This window comes from Tachyglossus aculeatus, chromosome 2 (genome assembly GCF_015852505.1).
Source record: "Tachyglossus aculeatus isolate mTacAcu1 chromosome 2, mTacAcu1.pri, whole genome shotgun sequence".
NCBI classification, from domain to species: domain Eukaryota; kingdom Metazoa; phylum Chordata; class Mammalia; order Monotremata; family Tachyglossidae; genus Tachyglossus; species Tachyglossus aculeatus.
Window position 1 is genome coordinate 14,916,126 of NC_052067.1, and position 20,560 is coordinate 14,936,685.

Here is a 20,560-nt window from a genome sequence, read left to right on the forward strand (position 1 = left end):
CGCAGCCAAAGGTATCGACTAAAATTTTTATTATTTTTTTTTCAAACTACTGCGCCTCTAATTAGCCTGTGGGGTAAACCCACTAACTTGATGGTCACCTATTCATGTGAGCATCAAATTCCACTGCATGGGACCCTACACTCTCTTCAGGGGAAGTGTCCTGAGGTGCATTACGACTATAGTTTTGAGCACTTTCACATCCAAGCTTCTCTGATCTAATATATGAAAGATCGTTATTGAAACGTTGGGAGGGCTCAAGACAAATAAACAGAGCTAGAGGTCTCAACTGGAATAGAAGCTCTCCAAAGGAAAACAGCACCATATAACACAGGTTTCAATTAGGTTATATTGTTTCAATACTGATTCAGCTGTTTGTCTTCATCCAGGAGCAAAGGTAAAAGGCTGCTTTTTGACAAGAAAAATGTCATTTCACAGTAACGGTTTATAGCTTATTTGCAAGTATCAATTTTTCAATTACACTGCTACAGGGAGAAAATTTTATACCTCAAACCCTGACATCCCCACTCCATACCAGGAGTGATGCTGAAGTGGAACAGAAACCATGCTAGTATGGATTTACTGACAGTTCAAATGTGATTTTCTTTGGACTCCAGAGCCAATGACTTCCAGGTATTCTTTCTTTTCCCCTTCCTCAAATGTACCACTTCTTAATCCTGGCTATGGGTAAGATGCTGCAGACTTGAGATAGTAAGGGGAAGGTAAGGACTACAATGGCATAAATCACCAGAGGAATTATTTTAAGAATGGGCGATTCATTAATATCTGAGAAAATTCTGACCACTCGCATGGGTTAACCCGTTCTACCCCCTCTTCAAATCTGGATTACATTACTCATCTTTAAATACCTTGAGTTGATGCCACAGGTTCACTAATACAGATGAGACCCTGCCTCAAGTCTGTAGTCATTACTGAATTTGGAAGGGCCACACTAGGGAGCCCATTTTAATGTGTCTGTTTATTGTTGTATTGTAGTCTTCCCTAGTGCTTAGTACAGTACTCTGCATACAGTCAGTGCTGAATAAATACGATTGAATGAATTTTGTCTCCCAGGTCTGATGTCAATCGATAATATCAAAACAACTGAAGTCATCTCGATAACTTAAACCTCTAGTTTAAGGGCGGGGGGGGAGGTGCTGGGAAAGTGAGAAAGGTGGCACACTAAAAAGCCAGTCTTTGTTGGAAAGTTATACAATATTGGCTGAAAAAACACCTTAAGTTTACTTTTTGAAGCACTCTTCCCACCAGTAACTTTAGATAATTTTAGTTTATTTTTGATGATTTTTCCAAGAACGCTGTGGGGGGCAAAGGCCACCATTTGACAGAAAGGAAATTTAAATTTGGGGAAGACTAAGGTCAAAACTCAGAAAGACAGCTGTTGAGAAAACTAAGACCTCTCAACTCCCACCTCTAGCCCTAGTCCATGTTTTCGTCTCAGTGTTAAACCAGTGGGGCACAGAAAAATGTGAAGTCATAGCAGCAATTTGTGGACAATTGAACGGATCTCTGATCAACACTGTATCCAAAAGCAAAGCAAACACAACTGAAATATTTGAATATTCTTAATTCCAAAAATGTTTTCCCAAAAAATGAAATTATTTAAAAAAAAAAAACAAACCCATACAGTACACTCTCATCCACCTTCTGGTTCTTTTCTATTAACTCATGGACAAAACCACGAACATATTCCTTCGCTATTCCTCTGTAGTGCACTGCTAACATTCTGTAAAGTTTTAATTTAGGAGTTTTCGTAACAAAAATCAAACTTTCCTTCTAAGTGGGGAAAAAGAAGCATTTATGAATTTTAAGTTTGAAGCCATCATTAAAAACTCTACAAACATCATTACAACACTCACCGTTCTTGGGGAGGAAACTTCACATGCCAAGAATAGTAAATATGTTTTTCTGGATATAATACAGTCGACAAACTGCTCACAACCAGATACACTGAAGCACTTTTATGTGCATTACTCATTTCATAAGTGAGGAACTTCAGAGTTGTAATTTCCTACAAAACGTTTCACTAGCCACAAAAACAAACCTATATTCACTAAAGACTGCATGTATTTGTCACATAGCAGGACTCCATAGCTCACTGAATTTACATTTTTAAAATGAACTAGGGGAGGGAGAGAAAAAAAAAACCCACCACCCTAAAGTTCACATGTAAAATCTGAAGATAGTTTTCTTCAAGTGCACACTTTAGAGTGTTGAATTGTATTATTTTCTCAGTATAATTTCCTTATTCTGAACCTTGCCTACATACGCCACCGTTATACATGGGTTTTATCCTCTCCTTACAAGAGATACTAGGTGGAGCATTGAGAGTAATCCTGTATTTTTACTTCAAATTACACTTCACTATTATAGTTGCTCTTCTAAAGGTAACATACGTGATACTGGTCAATTTCCAAGGGCAACATTTCAGAAAGGGTCTTGCTTTAGTATCTGTCGTCCGCTTGAAACATTTAATGGCACTCAATGCTAGTATACATGCGGTTTCAGAAATGCTTTTCCGGCTAACCTACGTTCATACAAGATATACATTTCACTATAACCTAACATTTTAATTTCCCACTCTTACAAATACCCTGAAGTCAGAAGAGGGGTATGCAAACAAATATTTAGAGGAACCGATTTTTTTCCTAAATACAAATGATTCGAGGGAGGAAATCAGGAATAGACTGAGAACTACAAAAACTCAACCCTGCATTAAAAAATAAAAAGGGCGGGGGGGGGGGGGAGACAAGAAAGAAAACCTCCCACTGTAGCTTGACCAGGGCTGTCTGCTTTGATCACAACAATTTCTTTCAATCTCACAATCATGTTCTAGCCAGACAGATGTACAGTGTCAAGATATCATTCCCTAACAACATCCCATACAAAATGCAGAGTAAAAAAATATATATATATATTAGGGAAGAAATGGTTGCACTCTAAAAGGGTCCTTGGGAAACTTTTGATAACTAATGACCTAGTTAGTGATGGTGGTATAGATTAACCACTTCACACAACTGCCCCATAATCCTAATCAAAAATTACAGTTACTATCAGCCAAATCAACTCATGTCAAAGGTAATACAACAGCTAACTTCAAAGGAGTGGAGGCGCACAAGGAAACATAGGATTTCCTAAATGAAAAGCATGAAATAAAAGAGCGCTGAAAATCAAGGCTCCTCTAAAGTAATGCAGATTTTCTAGGTCAAAAAAAGTTTGTTTCTATACAGTGGGTGGTCAGGCTATCGGGGTATAGCACTTCAGAAATACCACATTTATTGTCATTATTATTAAAAAGACAACAGGATCCTGAGCGCAGTGTCAGTTCCCTTCTTCTCTCCCCTTCCCCCAGCTAAATTATATATTACACAATATTCAGGTCTATTTAAATAACCAGATTCTAGGGTGTACATTTCCCTGGCTGCTCTTGCAACAAGAGTGCACAACTTTTAAGCCCCCCCATTTCTTCAAATATTCTTATTAGAAAAAAAAATCGCTACCTTCCTGCTCAAGAGAGAACAGGGCTCATGAAGCGAGTCACTGAATGCTTTGCTTTTGAAGTTGCTTTGGGTCACTTTATTCAGAATTTAGGGAGGGCAGTGTGGCAGTTTCGATAATGCATTACAACTAGTCATCCCTAATAAGTATGCTGTGCTTAAATGTGGAAATTCCGCATTCCTTTCTCATTCCCTGAGACTTCAGGAGTAGTCAAGAACCAACATTTGGCCTCAATTGATTATTGCAAGCTGAAATACATTCAACCATCTGCCCCTCCTCCCAAAGGCTTCTCCACCCAGATAGCCGGGGAAAAACCCTGACCAGCCCGGCCCAACCTCCACCGCCCATTTTAACTGCACTAGGCCCATTCACCGAATATTTCCATAAGCATTCTGCTGCACCATATTCCCAACCTGCCTTTCACAGCAGGTAGAAAGGTCATTTTTGCCAATGTGGGTGTGCCTATTTCAGATCTGAACATCCCAACAAGGGCTGGAATGCAGTGACTGCTGGGCCTAAGAATTTCTCTTTGAATAACAAATCACGCACACTTTGCAATGATTGGCCTTCTGGACTCAGCTCAACTTTATGGCAACCTTAACTGACACCACCTCTTGACCTTTCTTTACGTGATGGGGATATGGATTACCAGCCAGCATTCTCTCCTGCTTCCCTCTCCCTCCACTCCCCACTGCCCCCATCCACATCTTCCCCTCCTCCAACCTAGCCCATAAGCCAAACCTTAGGAAAAAGTCCGGGGAAACGAAAGTTGTTCGCTCACCGCAGTTCTGGTGTTCTGTCAAAGTACAGATTTTTCATTATTTACTGGGACTTTCCTTCTCCTCCATGGTATTAGTACCACGCATGACTTTAAACATTCCAGGGCTAACAAGTACTCGTTACTCAGATAGCCAACATTTCTGCTAAAGTTCTTTTTTTAAAACCTCTGGCCTTCAAGAAAGTGTTCATGGCTATAATGCTAGTGAAACTGAGCGTGGGTGTAATCAAGACAGATTCACTGGTGGTCCCATGAAAATCCAGTTCTAGACTTTCAGCAAAACTAGGCGTTTTCCATCTGTAAACTGTGGCACGATCGATCATGAAAATTACACTTCTAAAACCTACCATGCTTGGTTTGCTAAGACTATAATCTAAAGAATTTCTCCCCTACCTTCCCCTCAAGGAAGCTACTTTTCCTTATCATGGATCTATTTTTTCTTCAAAGGACATTCAGCGGAACAAATAAGCATTTTGTTAACAAATTTACAGAGTTCTTTTCTAGGCCACTTAGATAAACTCAGCAGGCACAGGCGGTTTAAAAGTCTCTTCCCCACCACCCCATTCCCAAAAGAAAGTAGAACAACTTGGTATGGGAAAGTCTTTTTTCAAAAAAAATTACTATCTGAGGATCAGCAGGTTTAAAATTAAGAGGGTTTAAAAATTAAAATGGTAAAATTTGCTATTCATTCTATAGCTTTTAAAGGGAAAAGTCATCTTGTACCTAGTGTGTAAAAACCATTCCGGTCCTTCAAAATCTAATACAAATCAGTCTAGAGAAACTTATTTTTTTTTTTTTTTTTTTTTTTTTTACAAACTAAAGCCTGTAAACACATGGCTGAGCGCAGTGTCAGCTCCCTTCTTCTCTCCCCTTCTCCAAGCTAAATTATACATTACACAACATTCAGTTCTATTTAAATAACCAGATTCTGGGGTGTACATTTCCCCAGCTGGAACGTATATCATAATTCTGGAATGTATATGTCTACTTCCTTTGGCAGCTCGAAAATATTTGAAGTCCCTCCTAAAAAGATCTTCAGCAAATACGCTCCACCCCCTCTACGCTTTTTTTTTTTAAAGACTTTCTTTCCCAAATACCGAATACACGTAAAGGCAAGAGGAACAGAGTAGCTCAAACCACCTGGGTGTGGGTATCACCACGGAGTACCAAATTCACAAGCTCAGTTAAATGCTGCTATTTTGTTCATGTTCTGGGCGCTATTTAGTTCACAGCAGTGATTAATAAATTTAACAGTTACCATTTAATACATTTTAATGTTACCCAGACTGAAAGGTCTTTTCAACATTGATCAATTCCTACACGGACCATTACATTTTCCATTTAATCCTAATGGATATTTTAAGTACAGGAGTCCACGGAAAAAACACTGGCACTTCAAACATACAGCTTGCAAAACACATGAGGCACCACACTAAACAACATGCCAGCTTCCAAATTCAAACGTATAAACACCCTGGAGAGGACACGACAATTTCACCTCTTATAAACAATTCTAGAAGAGGGTCTCCCCTCCCCGCCGGCCCCCACACACGCTCCGCCCTCCCTTATGGAGAAATAGAAAGTCCACAAGGAGTTTCCAAACGCTGCTCCAGGAGTACCGTTCCACATGTCAAAGTTTTAAAACACAAGCTCATCTGCACAGGAGGCCTAAAGCCCACCAACATCCTATTTGGCCCCATACCACATCTAGAATTTTTGATATTCACCCCACCCCCAAACCCACAGCACTTACAGACATCTTTAAGTTAGATTTGATCAATTATTTATTCATATTAATGTCTGTCTTCCCCTCTACACTGTAAGCTTGTTATGGGGCAGGAAATTCTGTGCTAATTCTGTTGTACTCTCCCAAGTGCTTAGTACAGTGTTCTGCACATAGTAAGTGCTCAATAAATGCCCTTGATTGATCTAGAAATGGTTTAAATTGGAAACGGAACCTACGACTGGCTTAAATTAAAAACTAAACCAGTCATCGCTCCTAAAGTAACAACTAGGAGAAAGGGGACACATGTACTGTTCAGTCTAGGCTTACTACTCCTCCGTGAAAAGTTGAAAGGAAAATAATTTCATAAAGCAATTGGTGTTAAATAAATCTTAATTATGCTGTTAAGTAGACCTAAACAGTCTCCTGCTCGTATATAGTCTGAGAACTACCGGCTTCACCTTGGGCCCACAGTGGGGGGGAAGAGGGGGAGAGAGGAAGAAAAAAAAATAGATCTAGTTACCCAAGACCCTGCTAAGTCAGGCAAATAATAAGGAATAACTACTTAATTTTTTTTTTCCTTTAATCGCGCATGAAGCACCTCAACACTGGAGGGAATTCCGAGTTTACTCACGTGTTTGCATTACCAGATGCAAACAGGAAAAATCTCTTCTCAGATCAGATGCACTGCCAGCGTATGGCAGTGTGGCTCTTGCCGCGGGACAACTATTTCCGATTTCGAGTTGGGGAACCCAACTTGGGTTCAAGAAAAATAAATAGATGTACCGCAAGATGCTGTGTTGTCCTGCCGAATCACAAGACTCACGTGTCTGCCCGTTATATAACGCAAAACATCCCATCTCATTTCCTGTTAACGCCCCCCCCCCCCCCAAATTAAATAACTCATGCCCTCTTTTCTGAAGTCTTCACTTTTCACACTGTACTCTTTCCTATCATCTTGCCCAGGGAACAAAGATGATTTCTCCTACAGAGGGAACGCCAGCCTAAACAGTTAACACTGATTGCTCAAAAAAGGACGCACGCACACACACACACACACATCTTTAAATATTTCATGGTTCAAAACAAATGTCTTAGCAGGAAAATAAGGGGGAAGGGAGCCACACAGACAGCGGTTATCCATGACAGCCACAAACACAAACATAAGCGTAAGTTGTTTTGGTCTTACTTGGAGGGGTGCTTTTTTTTATTTAAAAAAAGTGTGGGCATTCTGTGGCATGGAGAAAAGGGAAAAAAAATATTTACCTTTGCCTTTTGGGGACTGAGTGTTCGACTTCTATGAGTTTGCCGTGCAGTTCCACTTTACCTGTAAAAACAGACAAAAGTGGAAAATACCTGCTGAAGGTTTTACACGCCCATGTCATGCCCACGCTTCGTACTGTTGAGTTGTAAAATAGAGAAGGCAGAGTCCGATCGGCACTGCCTCTCGACTCATTCACTGTGTGCAGCCACTACACACTTGCCTAATAGGTTCTTTTTTTCTCTCTTTTTGTTGGGGCCGGGGGCTGGGGGTTTAAATCAGATCAGGTAATCCAGGATGCTATTAAATTGGGAGTCGGGAACGTGGGAATCGACTTGTTTTCAAATCATTATTTTCTGAAATAAAATATGGGGGTGGGGGGGGGAACCGGTTCTTCAACTAGAACCTAACTCGCACACGCGGCCCTTATAGTAAAGGAAAAAAGAGAAACACCTCGAACCCTAGTAAAGGCTGGTGTGGACACACACACACATAGGAACACACTTCCCCACCCCCTCAAGGCCTCCCACTCTTCGATTTTTTCGGGGAGAAAGAAAAAAAAATTTCCCTGGGATACCTTCCCCACCCCAGGGTCCAAGGCCAAGCTCTCCAGGAATGATTTAAAGGTGGGGTCATGAGGGGGGAGGAGACGAAAGAGGAGAGGGGAGGGGAGAGGGAAGGGACAGACACACAGAGACGGAGAAAAACCACAGAGTTGCATTTTGAGAACAGGATGTACATCCAAAAAGGGGCGGCCGGGTGCACGCAGGCGAAGTTGGTGAAAGGGGGGTGGGGGGGAGAGAAGGGAGGGAAGGGGAAGGACACAACCGAAATAAACAATCCGCAAGGAATGCCGTCCCGTCCCGTCCCGTCCCCCTGGCCCCAGACGGGCCGGTCCTGGAAGCGCAGGCCTCGGGGAGGGCATTTGTTGGACTCCCCTCTCCCCTCCTTGCCGGGGCCGGGGGAGGGCGAGGCCCGGGGCGATTGTATGTACGAATGTATGTATGTATGTATGTATGTATGTATATCGGGGGGTCGGTTGGGGAAACCGCCTGGGAAGAAAGGGGGATGGTGCGGGGGGGAAGCCTGCCTGCTTCCAACCTACTGCAACTCCGCCCAGGGGAAAGGCGGCGGAGGCAGCCCTGGGCGGCCACACACACACACACACACACACACACACACACACGATGCCCCCCTCCCCTCGCCCCCCCCCCGGGGGGGGGGTGGCACCATGAAAGACTTCCCTGTCCCTGGAGCGCGGCACTTGGTGCCATTTCCAGGAGCTCAGCCGCCGTCTTGTCCCCGGTTTCCCCCACCACCACCACCACCACCCCCCGGGAGGGCGGGCACCCCCCGTTGTGCCCCCCTTTGTGCCCCCCTTGGGCCGGGGCACAAGTTTCGGGATGCCGGAGGGAGCCGGGGCCGCCAAGTGCGGCCGGCGCGACCCTGGCCGAGCCCGGGGGGCGACTGGGCCTCCTTTGGCACCACTACGAGGCCGCCCCTCACCACTCCGTGCCTCCCCATCTCCGTGCCCTGAAAGGTGCCCCCTCTTCTCCTCCTCTTCCTCCTCCTCCAGCAGCAGGCAGCGTGGTTGCAACCTGACAGCGTGTCCGCGGTCCCAGGGGCTGGGCAGGGGGTGGGCACGGCGGTGGGCACGACGGTGGGCATGGCGGCGGCCGCGTGGGCGAGCCCCCTCCCCTCCAGTCCCTTCCCCTCCCCTCCGGCCTGGGCCCGTGGGAGCCCACCCAGCTTCTCCCCCCGGGGAGGGCCAGGCCGAGCCCGCCCTGGGGGGCACCGGGGGGTGGGCGAGGGGCGGAGGGCAGGGGACCCACCTGAAAGCGCCTCGATGGCCTTCATGGCCCAGTTTTCGTCGGGGCAGTCCACGAAGGCGTACCCCGTCTTCACCAGGAACGGGCCGGTGAAGGGGATCTTGGACTCCTTAAAGACACTTTCCAAATCCGAGGGGCTCGCGTTCTCGCTGAGGTTCCCGATGTACAGCTTGTTCATTTTAAAAATTTTTTTTAAAAATAATAATAATAAATTAAAAAAAAAAACCACCCCAAACCCCGTACGCGAATAAACGGATCACCGGTCGCTCCTCTCCTCTCGCCTTTAAAAACAGCAGCTCGGTAGAGAAAAAAAAAAAAAAACGAAGGAAAGGAAAGCGAAAAAAAAAAAGAAAAAAAAAAGAAAAAGACCCAGCTCGGCAGGCTGAGCGTGCGTGTATTTCTCTCTTTCGGGGATTAAAAAAAAAAAAAAAAAAAAAACCTCACTGCAACCCAAATGCAATAATGAGTGTTTCTGTGCTATCCGGATGTACAGAGAAAAACCACCCAGCTTTGTGAACTAGGATGGCGGGATTAGAAAGAGAAAGAAGGAGGAGGAAGAGGAGGAGGAGGAGGAGAGGGAGGAGGAGGAAAAAAAAACTACTTTTTGTCTCTTCCCCCCCCCTCCCCAAACCCCTTTGGCAGCAGCAAGCGGACTGTGAAAATGTCACACTACGTGAAGGCAGGCGCCGCCTCCCCATAAAACACCCAGAGACGGAGCCGGGCAGAAAGGGGTGGGGGCTGGGGGAGGGGAGGGGGAGGGGGCTGGGGAGGAGGAGGAGGGAAAAAATCACTCGGATAGTCCGGCTTTTTGAATGAGCCACGTGTTCAAACTACAAATCAACGTCTCACGTGAGGAATCCCAGCTCCTCAATTAGAGAGTAGATTTAGAAAGGAAAAAAAAAAACCAGAGGGAGGGAAGGAGGGGGAAGAGGGAAAGAGACGGACAGAGACACAGAGAGAAAGACAGAGACGAGGAGAGAGACCCTAGAGGGAGAGGAGAGACGGGGGGGAGGAGGGAAAGAGGAGGGGAAGGGATGGAGGGCTGGGAAGGAGGCGGGGGAAGAGGGAAGAGAAAGGGGAGGAGGGAAGGGGAGAGAAAGGGGGAGGGGAGGGAAAAGGAGAAAGGGGGAGGGGAGGGAAAAGGAGAAAGGGGGGGAAGGGAGAGAAGAGGGGGGCAGAGATGGGGGAGGGAACGAAGAAAATGAGTTGGGGTGAGGAGCTGGCCTTTGGGAGCGACCGTCCGATGGCACCCGTCTAAGTTGAGCGAGAGGGTCGGTGGGCTTCGACGAGCCTGGGGGAAGGGGGCTCTTGGAATGAGAGGTGGAGAGTTCCTTTTTTTTTTTTTCCATAGGAGGGAGGTGGGAAAAATTGGCCGCGTGGCTCCTCTGTTCTGTTTACTTGGGCTTTATCATAGGGTTTATCTCTAGGGGAAGGCGTTTACTGTGGGAACCGACGCCCCCCCCCCCAAAAAAAAAAAATCCGACTCCCTTCTGCCGGGGACCCCCTCCCCTCTGGTGGGGGGGAGAAGAGCTCGAAATAGAGAATGACATCTCTGCAGAACGAGAGAGCGAAGGGAAGAGCGGGTCCTCCGCGCCGGCCGTGGACGAGATGATGGGGGAAGGGGAGGGGGGGAGACCGGGATTGCAACCGAAGCCCCCGCCTCCGCCCCTTCCCCGGGCCCCGGGGGTCTCGGTGTTCTCCGTTGGGGCCTGTCGGGCAAGGCCCCCTTTTTGCCACCGTGGCCTGAGCACGCTGGGCTCGGGGGATCGTTGAGGAGGGCGAACGGTGCGTGGCCCGGGGAGGGGGAGAGGGGAAGGGGGCTGGGGGGGGAGGGAGGGACGGGGTCGCTTAGAGTTGCAAGGGGCGGGAGCTGGGGGAGGGGAGGAAGGGGGGCGGGGGGTCCTTATCAGCATCCTGAGCGGCATCTTCTAGGCGCCCGGCCCCCTGTCGCCTCCGATTTCGTGTCTGGTGGCTTTTCTGGGGTCTTCTTCGCAATTGGTCGCGCGTTCTAGAAAAAGACAAGGAGAGTAAATGAGGGTGGGGGGCGTAGGGTCTTTCCAGCTTCGAAGGAGCCCCCCCCTTCCCTCCTCCTCCCCCTCCGTGGTAATGTTTCTGGCTTTGCCATTAGAGTTTCGTTGCACTGCCTTTTGGTCTCGGGCGCTATGGGGAACAGGACAAAGGGACGGGGAGGGGACGGGGAAGGTGGTGGCGGGAGAGGAGGTAGGAAAAAAGTGGGAGAGTTGGTGCCTACGGGGGAAGCAATCTCTTCCTGTAGTTTCTAAAAGTAGAGTGGGGGGGGGGGGGGCGGAAGGGAAACAACGTTTCCTCTATTTGAATCATCTGGGAAGGAGGAGATAAAATGGGATCCCGGGCATCGTGATTCCCGGGGGTGGCGAGCATCCACCAGCTCTCTTTCAAAAACGTCTCTCTACCTTTTTCCTTTTTTTGTCTTTTGTGCGTGTGTGTGGTGGTGGTGGTGGTGCTACCCGTTCCGTTTGAGGAGCCATTCATAATTTTCACCATTTGTAAAAAGAGTACAATGGTGGGTTTGTGGGGGGAGGGGGTTCGAGGCCGGCGGAGCCTTCCCGGGGCAGACAAAATGTTGACTGAAGATGAAGAAAGGATTCGGAAATGAAAGCCGGCGCTGCCTTTAATAGAGAAATCTCGTAGGTTTTGTTTAATGATTCAATGTGCAGCGGTCGAAGGTTTCTTTTCCTCCGATTTGGGGGGGGGGGGGTTAGCAGATATGCCACGGAAAACGTTTAAAGTTACATTTTATCAACAGCGAGTGAGATTCTCTGTCGAGTGCATATGGCAATCTAAACAAAGTATTTAATAGCTTTGTTACCTCGTGGGCAGAAAATTAAGAAGTGGGTTGTGCAACCTGATCTAGGAAAAATATAACTTAATCTGGATGAATGCTCGTCATTTCCTGGGTAATTGGTTTATTCGTGATCAAACAAAACTGGGTGAAACGTTGAAGTGTAAGCTATACCTCCACGGTTTATAAATATACAAGGGGAGTTAAGAAAGACGGGACAAAAATAATTGGAGACCACCATGCTTAAGAATACTACGCCTCAGTAAAACTTGGAGTTGTTTTTTTTTGGTTTGTTTTCTTTATAAAAGTAACTTTTTGCCTAGCAGTCCCGCATTTTTAAATAAAGGAGCGGGTACGTTGCAGTAACTTAACAAATGCACCTCATCTTTCAAACTGATTTCAGTTTCCTGTTGAACAATAGATATCTTTTGGTAATTTAAATTCGCTGTTCTATCTTTTTTCTTCACCAACTGAAATTCTTAAGAGACAAAAGCGTTTTTTTTGTGTGTGAATCAGCACTTAGAACTTAAATCATAACTTCCATTTTAGAGCAAAGAACTGAGTGAAGTGTCCATGTTTTTTTTCAGATTAACTGTTGCAACATTAACAGTGTCTAACTACTATTTGACCAGAACACTTTTTTCTTTAAAAGAATCTTCACTTTGATTTCTTACAGAACGTTAGTTTCTCTGAAATGCATTTTAGCTAAGAATCAACATTCCCTTCCAATCTAAGGCTAAAATGAACAGGAATTTTGTCAAGAACTCTCAAGTTGTGTGTCATTCTCTGGGTATCACTAATTAGTTGCACCGAATTTGTAAATCCATTCAGCCTGTGCCATTTCATTTGATCAAAAAAAAAAATTCAAGGTTCTGCTCTTTTTATCCAAGTAATTGGACATTTCTAAATTTCACTCTGACCTGTAAACTGGATTGCTGTCTGCCTCTAGAGCAATTATAAAGGGAGATCCATGATCCTGAAGTTGATACAAATGCAGAAATATTTGATCGTCTTAAAACTGAACCAGTACAGGTCACCACTGGATTTCTTCTGGTGTGCAGAGTGTGAAACCTTATTACTTCTTATTAACAGTGTAAATGATTTAGATTGCTCGTTTTTTATACAAAGCTAATCAATGATGATTAATGATATTTAACTTATTCCATAATTTAAGATTGACTGAGAAACGGCTGTATCTTTTGTTAAATTGGTTAGTTAATCAGAATTTAGTGTGTATCTTTTGTTAAATTGGTTAATCAGAATTTAGTGTGTCTACATACATACCTCTGTACATTCATGGAGTGGATGAACCGAGTTAAACTTTTTACTCCATCTTGGGTCCCAGAAATCACGAAAACTAGAAATGTGACTTGGGTTTCTCCAAACTTTCAAAAACATTTGAATTGATACTTTTCTCGCCGCCTAAAGACAAATACCTTATTTTCCTATTTCAAGTCCCTTTAAGTGTAGCCTTTTTTCCTTGGAAACGACACTCCTTTCCAAACTAATTCTGAAACCTATTTTCCGTATCCTTAATTTAATGAAACTATCTTTACACCCAATCCAAATTCCATTTTAACAGCCTCCATCATTTCCACCGAGACGTCGCGATACCTGCTTATAGCAATTGTGTTTTTTCCCACTCCTGATTCCGAGGAAGGCAGATTTCACATCGAGTGTGTTTTTATTATCAGATGTGGCAGCATTTTTCAACCACACGGCGTGTTTACTCCCTGGAACTGCTTCAGAAACTCGACTTATCAGCTGACCCGGGGGTAATAAAATGTTGAAGGGTCACTGGGATATAAAAGGAAGGAAAGCCACGTTTGGAAGGTCACTGATCTTTGCAGTGCTCTCAAGTTATCAGACTAAGAGTGACCAGGTGAAAGAGTGGGGGAGGCCTCCACCCCCCCGCCCTCCTCACCCGTGCCTTCAAAACACATCTGGCAAAGAAACAACCACAAAAAAGGGGGGAAAAAATCTTCCCTGTAGGAGGTAACAGGGCTATCCTCCATTTGCTCCTTGTAACTGATCCACTGAACTCTGATCTGTTTGAGCAGATCGCCTGTGACGAAGGCCGAGCCCTTTTAGACTGTGAGCCCGCTGTTGGGTAGGGACTGTCTCTCTATGTTGCCCACTTGTACGTCCCAAGCGCTTAGTCGTCATCATCATCATCAATCGTATTTATTGAGCGCTTACTGTGTGCAGAGCACTGTACTAAGCGCTTGGGAAGTCCAAGTTGGCAACATACAGAGACAGTCCCTACCCAACAGTGGGCTCACGGTCTGAAAGGGGACGCACACGGTAAGCGCTCAATCAATACGATTGTCTCTCTATGTTGCCTATCTGTACTTCCCAAGCGCTTAGTACAGTGCTCTGCGTACAGTAAGCGCTCACTAAATACGATTGATGATGATGATTGAGCGCTAACCCGCCTCTGCCCTCTCTGGAATCGGCCTTCACTTCTTTTCTTTGCGCACAAAGATGGCGCCCGGCGCGCTCGGCGGATGGGGTGGTTTCCTCTTTTCCCTGGCCCGGGCCCAAGCCAGCCTGGAAACCCTGAATTGGGTGGGAGGGGATGGGTCTTTCGTCCATCGCCGCCAGGTCGTCCAGTACGCTAAATAAATAGAGTAATACATACGTATATATGTTTGTACATATTTATTTATTTTGTTAGTATGTTTGGTTTTGTTCTCCGTCTCCCCCTTTTAGACCGTGAGCCCACTGTTGGGTAGGGACTGGCTCTGCATGTTGCCAACTTGCAGTTCCCAAGCGCTTAGTCCAGTGCTCTGCACAGGGTAAGCGCTCAATAAATAGGATTGATGATTGATGATGGACGCCATGGCAGCCCTGGGCCCACCTCTCCTTGGCACCACCCCCTCAGGGTTTGAGGCGGGGAGGCCTTGGGGCCTCCTGAAGGAGGGGAGGCGGGCCCTGCTGACAACATCCCCCATCCCTTTCCCCTTCCTCTCCCCCTTCCCCTCCAGCTGTGGGGAGCTAAATGGCAGCGGGCGGCCTGGAGTGGTGGTTGGGGGGGGGGGCTCCCGCCACCGCCTTCTCCTCAGGCCTCGGGGGGAGGGGTGCGCGTGCGCGGGGGCGCGCGCGCGCCGCCTCCGCGGGGGGCTGCCGGGGGGGGCGCTCTCCCGTTGGCGGAGCGAACCCGCCTATCCCCGTCCGCGGCCTCGTCCGGGCCCGCGCTCATTGGCCCCCCGAGCCACCCCGGGAATTGTGGCGCGAAAATCGGGCCCGACGGAGGGCGGCGGGCGCGCGCCGTCGCGCCTGCGCGCCCCCTTCGTCTCCCCCGTCCTGAGGCAGTCGGGGTGAGGAGGGGTCGGCGAAGCTCCCCATGTCTGAGGGAAAAAATCGCCCCCAGCCCCTCCAAACTCATCCTTTCCAACCTCTTTAGGTCCCCGCACGGTCCGCGCGTCTTTTTTACCTCAGGTCGCCCGCTCTTTCCCAGATTTTCTTCAGCAGTCGATGCCCGCCTTCCCTCTTCTCCCCCGCCCCCGAGTCATCATCCTCCTCCTCCTCAATCGTATTTATGGAGCCCTTACTGGGTGCAGAACACTGGGCTAAGCGCTTGGGAAGTCCAAATTGGCAACACAGAGAGACAGTCCCTACCCAACAGTGGGCTCGCAGTCTAAAAGGAGGAGACAAAACCATACTAACAAAATAAAATAGGATATGTACAAGTAAAATAAATAGAGTAATAAATGTGTACAAAAATTCCACCGAGGTGCGAGAACAAGGCCGCAATAACACACACACACGCCCCCAATAAACGAAAAATGTCGGGGGAGGAACCACAGTCCTTTAAAAGAGCGCTGAAGGCGCCCGGGGGCTGAGGAGATTTGGAGCGGGCCCCTCCGTGGCGGCCACCAATCCGCGGAAAATAAACGAAATAAAAACGTTGGGACCGATTAAAGCCCCAGAAGGGCATTTCTTTTAGACTGTGAACCCACCGGTGGGCAGGGGCCGTCCCTCTACGTTGCCAACTTGGACTGCCCAAGCGCTTAGTACAGTGCTGTGCACACAGTAGGCGTTCAATAAATACGATTGATTGATTGATTTCTCGAGGGGCTGGTGCCCCAGGGTGCGGTTTTAGGGGTTCCTGCTCCTCCACATCGTTTTTTCGAGTCAAGTGTCACTAACAAAGAAGGGAAGGGGGGGGCCGGGCTGGCTGGTTTGAAACGGGCCAGACCAGACTGTGGTCCTTTTTTTATGTTAATGGAGTCTCCCGGGTGAATGAAAAATGCTCTGGGAAGAGTGGGTTTGGAGATCTTGTTGATCCGAACCCGGTGCTCGAGGTGGGTGAGGAAGCAGCCGGAGGAAAAGCCCCAGTTGACAGAAAGTTTGAAGATCTTAACTTAAAATGGTGGAATGAAAATGTCCCCCATGTTACCAGTTTTGTCAGTGGTGGTGAAGTTACAACCGACTGCAAACTACCCCTCTCTGGCACTCCGGAGACTTGGCTCTACGGGATTTTCCCTTTTTGCCCTGGGACTTTGTTTCTTTTCATTCACACTGAGCTCCCCTCTTAAATGCAAGGCATAAAAACATTAAAACGACTCGTGGCACGTTTTGGAAGACAGAAGAAAAAAAATTGTTAACCTTATTAGGTAACAGCTACCTTTCTGTAACAGATCATGAACGAAACCACTATTTTTAGAATCACAAAGATGAAAATCCTACACCATTTCACTTTCCTCTCCTATAATTCTACAAAATGCCACCGGCTCGAAACGTTTTTTACCTTTTGACTTTTAAAACCGAACAGGATTTCCCACCTCCATGAGCTATTTTCACTTTTAAATGATCCCGTAAGAGGTCCAAACAAAAGAATTGGTTGAGATACAGTGACTACCAAAGATTACGATGGTGAAATGATTTTAGACTCTGTGAGAGTTGAAACAACGCTTTACTGACCAAGGAGAGCTAAAATGTTAAACCTTAATCTCCTTTAGAAAATTCTAAAAATTGAGGTTTCTACAGCTCATAATTTGGAGGATAAGAATGATGTTAAGTCCGGAAGAGGCGTATGAGAAAAGATTGGACGGTCCAAAACAACCCCCCAAATCTTGGAATAAAAATTCCTTCACTCTGATAGTGGCGCTCAGTGGCACTTTTGGCTTAATAGATGGACTTATAGAAGACAATATCTGCCCAAACATGTAATATATTCAGGTTGGCATCACCGAATTAAGATTTCCGGTAAGATATCCTCAATAGGCGTTTTATCAGTGCCTGAAATTTAGCACATAACTGTTACTGATGAAGATGAAGCTCGATTGCTGTATTGCCACTTACTTCTGTAACCATACTACTTGTCAACTACTCTAAATAAACAGCTATGTGTAATATAGGGAGTCAGGAAGAGTTAATCAGGTTTCATCTGGTAACCAACACACAAATACTTGAAGATATGGGAAACTGAAGTAGACATAGGGACTTCACACAGATAGGAAATTGAATGTACCACAGACTTGTTTATTAAATTATTCACTTTGGTTGTGGCGAGACGGGGAGAGAGAACGAGGAGTCCAAGTAGGTTTATTGTTCTCTATCCTTTTATCCATCAGCCTTCTTATTAATGGATTAAGCAAATAAATGTTTGCAGCGATTGGAAAACAGGAACTGGAGATAGTTATTTCACACAAACAGTCAATAGAATGTACTCTGGATGGTTATTTAATAAATCGTTTGTTGCCTTGTTTGTTTGCTTTGTGAGGTAAGGGTGGAAAGACTAGAAGTCCAGACACATTTGTTTTCTATGCTTTGATCCAGCAGCTTTCTTGTCAAAGGGATACAGTGTATCAATTAAGAAGTAGAAGTCCACTTTCTCAGCTTAAAATTACACTAAGTAGCTCTCCACTATTTTAGTACTTTCAAGTTCCTCTCAAAATTTTAGCTTAGTATTCAGTAGTCAGAGCACTTGATTGTTGTCACCCTAACATTCAGGAGAGAAACCTAAATTTTCTTCTCATAATCCTATTTTGTGCTTGGGTCTTTGTCCCCTTCATACTTTGGGGTCAATTCCACAAGGACACATTTGATTTTAAACTATTATTTTTGTTTGTTTGTTTGGTTGGTTTTGGTTTTCCCTAAATAAAACAAAGCTGAATAATAGTTCCATCACTCTAACCACACCTGAAAACTTTCCTCAAATTCACAAATGGATAACTGAATTTACATACCACTTCTCATTTATTTAGGATAAAAATGCACTGACTACCTTTACTCATCGATCCATTCACAGTCTTCGTTTTCAATTATTTCCAATACATTCATTTTGTTTTAAATTGATTTATTCTTTCATTTTGCAACTAGTATATCGATAGGACGACATATCCCAAATTTGAATGGTAAAGGGAGAGAGGAGGAGGACAAGTTTGTTACAAGTGATAGAGGGGTGGGTTAGAGTTCGGTGAAGTGATCACATATACTATATTAAGATCTCTTCTTATCAGAATATTTAAAAATAAACAGAGAATGCAAATTTGAAGGGAAGATTTTAGTGTAAAAACTTATCTGATCTTACACTTCAAAGGTACTCTTGAAAAACTGGCTTGCATTTTTAGTACATTGCTTCCCTTTATGATTACAAAAGATTACGTACCGTTCAGGTACAACTTGGTAAACATTTTTGTTCAATTTTTATGAAAATAATTGAATTCTCTCATCCTGGGTAAAATCAACCCAGAGATTGCACCAGTAATGGCTCTTTTGCAGCCAATAGTGCTTATACATGGGATAATTTCATTTTATCTTCAGTTAATTCCACCATTTACCCAATTTGGGATTTCCCATTGTTTTAGTTGTGTTTTTCATGTGAGTTTGGGTAGGGAGTTCTGCCCCCGAGTCCCACAATGCTTTTAAAAGTTTTCTTTATATTAAATCGTTCATAACTCACTTTTCGTGCCATAAAGTTTTGTTTTGTGACCATTATTAAGGGACTTAAATTTCACTTTAAAACATGTTTCAAAGCACTGGTTTATAACATCTATGTGCTACGTGCCTTATACTCACTTGCCATTTTAGCAGGTAGAATTGGATTCAACCAATTTGGAGGGGGGGAATAGGAAATATTGAATGAATATAAATTTATCAGTTAATCCTTACCAAAAGATTTCACTGCATGACCATTTGACATGAATATTCTAACACAGATGGGAAACTCCAGCTCCCAGAAGGTTTACTGTCAATCCATCAGAGAGCGTGAAGGCCATGGAATAAAGTCAGTTTTGTTGCATCAGACCTGTGATAGCTTCTACTTGTAGGTCAATCTTCAATAAATACACTAATATAAAACCATTTTAAGGCAAAGTAATAGCCACATTTGTGCTTGAGCCGTGGTACAGTTGTTTTGAATTTTAACTTTATAAATATTTGTATTTCGATATTTTAATTATTTTTAGAAAGACGCGAGTGATGCCTTGGTTCATTACAGTAATAAACAGTAATATAAGAAGAAAATAAATTACGAGTTCCCAGAAGATTCATCACTGCACTTTTGGGAATGTACTGTGAAGCTGTAGAAACCCCAATTATGTGAATATCGACATAGTACAAAAATCAGGAATAATAAAATACGTATTTAGAATGGACTGAATGTGAAAATTCTCTGCAAGGGAAACAACAACTAGTTTTCAATATTATCAAAACAAAATAGTTCAGCAGGGTTGGCTGAAGAGACGAATGGAGATTAAATGTAACTTTACTCTTCTCATTGTTTCCCCAAAAAGCCCAAAAGATTTTGACAACTGAAAGCAATTTTCCACCCTGTATGGAATGTAGTCAAAGACAGATATGTAGGTTTGCGCTATAGGACACCCTTAAACTGTGTACACATCCTGTTGAGAAATCCTTTGTGGAGTTTTGTGAGGTGGCAAAACAAGATGGAACTTGTTTTCAGGTTCTGAAGCTGCAGGTTAAAACAAGCAATGCAAGGATAAAACTGTCCTGAGATTATTTCTAATCAACTGAGCAGTTCAATAAAATACTGTATTTCTAAACTTGCTCCCAGCTCTCAACTGAGATCAAAAACTTCAAAACGAGGTTTCACATCAGAACTTTTTTTATTTAAAATTTCCATAATGCAAGTGCATCTAGTTGGGTTCAAAGTTTGTAGAATTTTCATGTTTTGCCCAAGTCTTGTTTAAAACCTGTTATTTTAGCAAAACTACATGTGAAAATATCCTACATAATGTTGTGAGAAGTGTATAAAGCTTACCAAAGTGCATGTTACTTTTTTTAAGTGTACAAAAATAATTCTTTCAACACGGCAACTTTTTTATATGTCTTCAACCTCTGCCTCCCAATCACTGTGTTTTCATCAGCAACCCTGCTTATCTTAGGTGGCTTTCACCCTCTTTTGTCTAGTTATGTGAAAGATATGTAATTCATTTGTTTTGAAACAAAATACCAAACTTTACTGGAGTTAATGTCCCTAGAAAAGAGTCTCCAAAAGGTAGCAGTTTCCTGCTGCTTCAAGGAAGATCACTGAAATTTAAAGATTGAAGTTACATGATATTTTTTAAAATAATAATTCCAATTTTGTATCTTATTGATATTCTTTCATTCAATGGCTTTTTCCCTCTTCCCTCAAAAAAAAAGTAGATTGTAAATTTGCTTTAGG

General features: G+C 44.5%; 1 protein-coding gene across 1 annotated transcript in view; it reads right to left on the reverse strand.

Moving 5' to 3' along the window:
• The window catches only part of IGF2BP3 (insulin like growth factor 2 mRNA binding protein 3), a 200,545-nt gene extending 191,263 nt beyond the window's left edge, over positions 1-9,282 (reverse strand). The window contains exons 1-2 of the mRNA XM_038769399.1: positions 9,108-9,282; positions 7,281-7,341 (exon numbers count right to left, since the gene is read on the reverse strand). Coding sequence (XP_038625327.1) covers positions 7,281-7,341; positions 9,108-9,282 — 236 coding nt within the window. The remainder of the gene's footprint in view (positions 1-7,280; positions 7,342-9,107) is intronic.
• Between the last annotated feature and the right edge of the window lie 11,278 nt (positions 9,283-20,560).